The sequence below is a fragment of the Podarcis liolepis genome (genome assembly GCF_965112155.1).
Source record: "Podarcis liolepis genome assembly, chromosome: 2".
In the NCBI taxonomy this organism is placed as follows: domain Eukaryota; kingdom Metazoa; phylum Chordata; class Lepidosauria; order Squamata; family Lacertidae; genus Podarcis; species Podarcis liolepis.
The window spans coordinates 4,564,283-4,570,282 of record NC_139555.1 but is presented as its reverse complement, the minus strand read 5'-3'; the positions used below and the strand labels follow the sequence as shown (position 1 = coordinate 4,570,282).

General features: G+C 44.5%; 1 protein-coding gene across 2 annotated transcripts in view; it reads left to right on the top strand.

Annotated features, from left to right (window-relative positions):
- The first annotated feature begins 772 nt into the window (after positions 1 to 772).
- The window catches only part of DCTN2 (dynactin subunit 2), a 41,340-nt gene continuing 36,112 nt past the window's right edge, over positions 773 to 6,000 (top strand). The window contains exons 1-2 of one of the 2 annotated variants that reach the window (XM_083486725.1): positions 773 to 955; positions 2,749 to 2,817. In XM_083486725.1, the coding sequence (XP_083342851.1) occupies positions 920 to 955; positions 2,749 to 2,817 (105 nt within the window). In that variant the 5' untranslated portion in view covers positions 773 to 919. Of the gene's footprint in view, positions 956 to 2,748; positions 2,818 to 5,161; positions 5,185 to 6,000 lie in introns of those variants that run through there. The other variant, XM_083486726.1, reaches the window with a different exon arrangement.

The following is a 6,000-nucleotide window of genomic DNA, read 5'->3' as shown; positions in this document are numbered from 1 at the left end:
ATTTGAACTATAAAATGGTGATTTTCTTGAGTCAAAATGAGAGTACCCCTAAACATTTTTTAAAGGAAAAAAAGCACTGCTTTTATGTACTAAAAAGCCAACTCATTCTACAAGTGCAGAGCATCGTCCCCATCCATGCATAAGTAGGCTCAGGGAACCTCAGGTTTGGCAAAAGCATGAAATCAGGGAACAACGACCCCAAAACAGCTGAATGTGCAGATCCTCCAAGTGTCCCTATTTTCTAGCGACAGTCCCAGATTTACAGGTTTCTGATGTGATCTCAGAATGTCTCGCTTTTCCTTAGGACGTCCCTATTTTCTTCGGAGAAATGTTGGAGGGTATGAGTGTGCTCAATGACCACAGGGAATCTTTTCTTTTGAAAGGGAAAAAGAACCTGTGGAGGAATGGGGAGCGGGGAAAGTGTCATGGTCTAGTATACAGTACTGGAAGCCGTGGCAGACCTTGGAGCAGAGTCGGGGTCCCTTGAGGGCAGCCAAACGGGTCACGCTCCCCCGCGTGGCTGCGGAGGGGTCGCTTTCTTGTGCGGCTCCCTGAATACCTGCGATGACCGAAAGGAAAACATCCATTTGTGTGGGTTTTTTTAAAAATTAAACCCTCGTTTTGCGTTATCAGTTGTCAGCCTACGTCGAGAATAACAGCACCAGCGTACATTTTCCCGTCCCCTAGCAACACGCAAGTGAAAAACGCCTATTCCGCATCTCCTTGGGCGACTACAACTCCCAGAAGGCACTGCGCGGCCGAACGCCCTTACCTCATTCTTCCTTTGTGCTATACAATACTCGGAGGTGGGGTTTTTTTTGGGGGGGGGGGGCTGTTCTCGCGATATTTGGGTTTTCTTCCTTCCCCACCCCCACCCTCGCCCGGCCTAGGCGGATTCTGCCCATCCCTCTACCTGGCCATGGCCGACCCCAAGTACGCCGACCTGCCCGGCATTGTGAGTGTGCGAGGAAGGGAGCGGGGGGGGGGGGCGAGAAGGGCCAGGGCGGAGGAGGGGCGGAGGAGAAGGAGGCGGCGGGTGGGGCCGCCTCGCTTCGCTTTGTTTCGTGGGGTGGTTGGGGCGGCGGCGGCGGCGGCAGCCTGGGGACGGGGCGGGGTGGGGTCTGCCCTGCAGGGAGCGAGGGAAGAAACGGCCGGGGGCGGGAGGAGCCCGGATCCTGAGTGGGAGCCGAAATAGGGCTAAGGCTGTGACTCTTCTCAAAAAAACACGTGGTGTAATGAATAATAATCATTCTTATTATATTTATATGCCTATTTGTATCTTCATTCGAAGATCCCAGGGTGAGTTCACAGTAGTGTTCCAGAGGATGTGCAGAGTGCCTTTCTCCTCAGCCGGGAGAGGTTGTGACAAATCTCATAGGAAGCTGCCTTAAAAAAAACCACACACCACCCTTCATCCGAGGATCACAGGACAGTTTACAAAATAAAAACAAACAGTGCTGAGTCAGGCGGTTGGTCCATCTAGTAGTGCCTACACTGACTGGCAGTGGCTGTCCAGGATTTCAGACAGGGATGTGAACAGGCAAAGCAGGTGCTCTATTGATGAGCCATGGGGAAGCCTAGCCCAAGTTAGCCATCACCCCTCCAAAAGCACCCCCATCCGCTCTCCCCACTTCCATTGGGATGTGGATTTCCCTGTGGATTTTATCCACAGCCAAGTAGCTTCCTAAGGTTGGTGGTCTCCACACCATCCTTTGGGGGAAACTTGGGTGCATTCACCCATTACCCAATTTCTGTAAGCTGTTAGCATTTGAGCATCATTTTGCCTTGCAGTGTGACCCACATAGGAGCACTGGCCACATTCAATAAAGGGTTAGTAGATGGTGGGCCTGTGATTAATTGCTGAACTGCTTCTTGCTGATGCCCGGACAGTTGTGTTTTTATTCAGTTAGGGATGCTGTTCCCTGGGAATTTAGAACATTATTCACGATAGTTTTGTGTTTTGGCCAAGCAATTGGTTCTTTCCCCAAACATTCTATGGAGTGTGTGACAGAGCAGCTCAGTTGTTCAGGAAGGACAGTGCCATGACTTGAGGTCCCATGTAAAGAGTAACATATCCTCATCCATTTTCTTCTATTTTATATTGTGGGGAACCTTTTTTAACCCAAGAGCCACATTCTTTGTGGGGAACATTTCAGGGGCTGCGTGCCCAGATGCAAAAGTTGTCGGAGCAATTGGTACAGTAAGGTTATATTCTAGTGACACCCATCAGAGATTGATATGTGCTCACCCCTGGGGTTTAATGTGGGCTAATCAGGTTCCTTAGCGGTAAGTTCAGTAGTAGTAGACAGGTATCCTATAATGAGAACTTTACCACCACTACCACTACCCCTAGAAAGGAAGAAAGCGGTGTTTAATGTGCTTTAGGACTTCTCAAAGTTCAGACAGGCTTGACCAGCTTCTCGAATGAGCTTAGTGTTCATCCTAGCATGTTCTCCAGCAATCCTCAAAAGATGTGTCCACAGTGAAAGGATTCCCTTAAGATAGAAGTTTTGAAATCTACAGTTTTAGGCAACAGATGTTCTTTTAAGTTAAGGGCCGGTGGGCTAGCACCAATGTTTGTGACCTTTGTGGATTTACTTGTTTACTTCTGTTCTCTGATTGTCTGGATGATGAGAGTTTATTCATTCCTGCTTTGAGGGCATATCATTGCCTAGAACACTTTTGGGTCTGTTCTGACCTTCTGTCTCTTTGTCTCTGGCCTTACTGGATTATCTTTGTGTTTTCCAGGCCAGGAATGAGCCTGATGTTTATGAAACAAGTGATCTCCCAGAAGACGATCAAGCGGAGTTTGATGCGGTAAGATCATGTGACACTTATTCATGTCTTCAGTAGTGTTCTGGTTGTGTTATGTGGGTGTGCCAAGCCCTCAAACCATCTCCAAATGTTTCTTTTTACCAAAGTGACTTGTGCTACTTAATGCTGCTGTGGATTTGACTGGGTGAAAGGGTGTATTGGGGTGGGTATGTGATAGAATTTGGTAGCTTACCGTATTTTTCGCTCTATAACACGCACCCGACCATAACACGCACGTAGTTTTTAGAGGAGGAAAATCCGTAGGCATGCCACCAGTAGGCATTCCCTCCATAACACACACAGACATTTCCCCTTACTTTTTAGGAGGAAAAAAGTGAGTGTTATGGTGCAAAAAATACGGTAAATCTTTTTTTAAAAGGATCTGGATATCGAAATCATTCTTAAAGTTAAATAAGGTGGAAAGCATTCAGCAGCTCCCAAAAAATAATGAATTTTGTGAACATCTGTCTACCCCAGTGACAATAATTTCCTCATAATCGGATTCTACAAAATATTTCTAAACTATGGATATCTAAGGAGGGCTCGTGCTGCTCCTTAATAACATTCCTTTAAATTGAGATTAGATGTTTAAATTATTAGTAGAAAAGTTGAAGATTTGAAAGCTTTTGAACTTTCCTGCTTGCCAGGAAAGAGATGTGTTTGCCTTTGACAAAAGAATGAAATTGGATGCCTTTATCTTCAGAGTGCAAAGCCCTCCTGAAGTAATCTTGAAGGTTTTGGTCAAAAACCCTATGCTGGAGGCATTCATTGATTTTAAATAGCAACTCTTTTATGGGACCCTTGCTGAAATGAATATAGGGTATTAGCAACTGTATGCTATGGTGACAGCCCTGGTCCAGGAAAATGGATTTCAGGAGATACAGAAAAATACATTAATTGCTCGTAAGAGAGTGAAAGATGAATTGTGCCCCCTTTGTTCATATATCAACATCAGTTTGGTATCTGAAATTAGAAATGGCAAACTAACCTTAAATCCTGACAGTCTAGTTCTAGACTTTTGTACACAACAATGTTGCCAGGAGTGAGGTTTGGTTTTGCAAGTGGTATAAGCTAGGCTGTTTTCACATGTATATTGGAGGATAAATCTTTTTGCATGTTCATGGCTGGAAAATATTTCGGATTTCAGGAGCAAACATCAAATGTTTAGAAACCAGGGCTCTGTCCAGAGCTGAGAAAATAGGCACAAGTATGTCATTCCAAAGAAACAGTGATAGTCATCAACTTGGATGACTTTAAAGGAGGATCTAGAAGTCCCATTGAGCTCAGTAGGATATATTCCTGAGTAGACATGTATAGAGTTGTGCTGTGAGTGTTCCTTGAACATTAGTTCTCTTGTGATGCATTAGTTCTCTTGGTGCTTCTTCCATTGGTAACAATTCTATTTTAACACCGATCAATCTCTGATGAAATCTAAAATCTATAATGAAAAGTGTTTCCAGCATTTCTTACAGTTAACCAGCAATAGCATCAGACTGTTGCTGCCATGCCTATACATTATGTCCACCCCCATTTGTGTAGGCTTTAATTTCATTTACAGTATTTGCTGTAATTTTCTGAGAAAGTGAGATGGCCAGGTGCTGTATTGGCTGGAGCAATAGGTGGGTGCTTCTCTTTGTTTACTCACCTGGCTCAATCTTTGCTCAGTCCAGATGAGCAGTGAACAGCACCTATGTTACATTGTGGTCTTTAGTAGAATTTCTACCAAGATCTGAATCCATCATAGTTTAACTACAGTGTTTGCATAAGGATGGGCAAAAAGTGTGTTTTATGGGTGAGGCTGTTTGTCCCTAGTTTTAAACACAATTGGATTGTTGCAGCTGTAGTTGTATAGAGTGGCTTGTTTGGCTACAGATAATATGAAGCAACATGAAATTTGGTTATTCTGAGAAAACCCTGAGGAAAATAACCTCAGCTTTCATTTTACAAAAGGGGTGTTTTGTGCAGGGGTAGCGGGGAGCTTCTGGATTTCATAGCTAAGGAGAAGGCAATATCTGAACATCGGCCTTTGAAAACTGGTATGTCCTTCCAGCTGTTTTGGGGTAGTGCTGTAGCATCAGAGTCACAATTCTGCGTTTTTCACCAAGGTACAAAGTGGAGTGTGTGTGTGTATTTGCTGCAGAGAAGCAGTGGGTGGTTAACCTTTCACTTGCTGCCACTTTCCTTCTTCAACAAGTAATTCTGCTCTAAGCTTTCCATAGTAAAGAAAATGCTTCCCTCTCTCCTAAATTGGCATTGAATGATTTGTCACAACAGACTGGATTTGTCACAACTAACTAGCTGGGCTGACTGATCTTCATTATTTGGTCTGAACTTTGCAAGGGTCAGTGCGGCAGTGGCATCTCCATGCTGGTATGTTCCAGGTCTTGTCTTCCGTCCCTTTATTTGCAATAGGACAGAATAAAAATTCAAAATCTTGTGTTGGATTACCAAACTTAAGAGAGCAAAATAAACTTGAGAAAAATGGCCCATAAAAAATTAAAATTACTTGTAACAATGAAGTGTAGTGAGTTAGACTAGAGCAGGGGTAGGCAGCCTAAGGCTCATGGGCTGGATGCGGCCCAATCACCTTCTCAATCCGGCCCACAGACGGTCCGGGAATCAGAAAGGGAAAGGTTGCAGTAGGCAACACTAGACCAGATGAACTTGGGTCATTGTTTTACATTCATCAAGTGAAAGCCTAAGGTTCTCCAGATAGTGCTGGTCTACAGCTCCCACCATCACTGGCTATTGGCCATGTTGGCTGGTGCTGATGGACAGCTCCCACCCCTGAAGTCCATCACCTGGTGGGAAAGCCACCAGTTTCCCATCACTGATCTAGTCTATCATGCTGTTTCCAGCTATGGATGGCCATTTGCTTCTAGGAAGCTTAAAAATGGGGCATGGAATTGTTGGCCTATGTAGCCTATGCAGTTTCTGATAATGGAGAGTCTATTTAATTATTATGCCTAACCTCCCTTGATAGACTTATCTTTGAAGAATTTAGCATACCCTTACAAGGCATCTTAAGGCCATGGACATTACCATTTCTTGTGGTTATGAATTCCATCTGTTAAATTACACATTGTGTGGGAGCTGTTCAGCAGCAGGGAATTATAACTTCACACACACACACACACACGTACGTCAATTACCTCCTCTTGTCTTTCTTGGTCCTACTGCCAACCA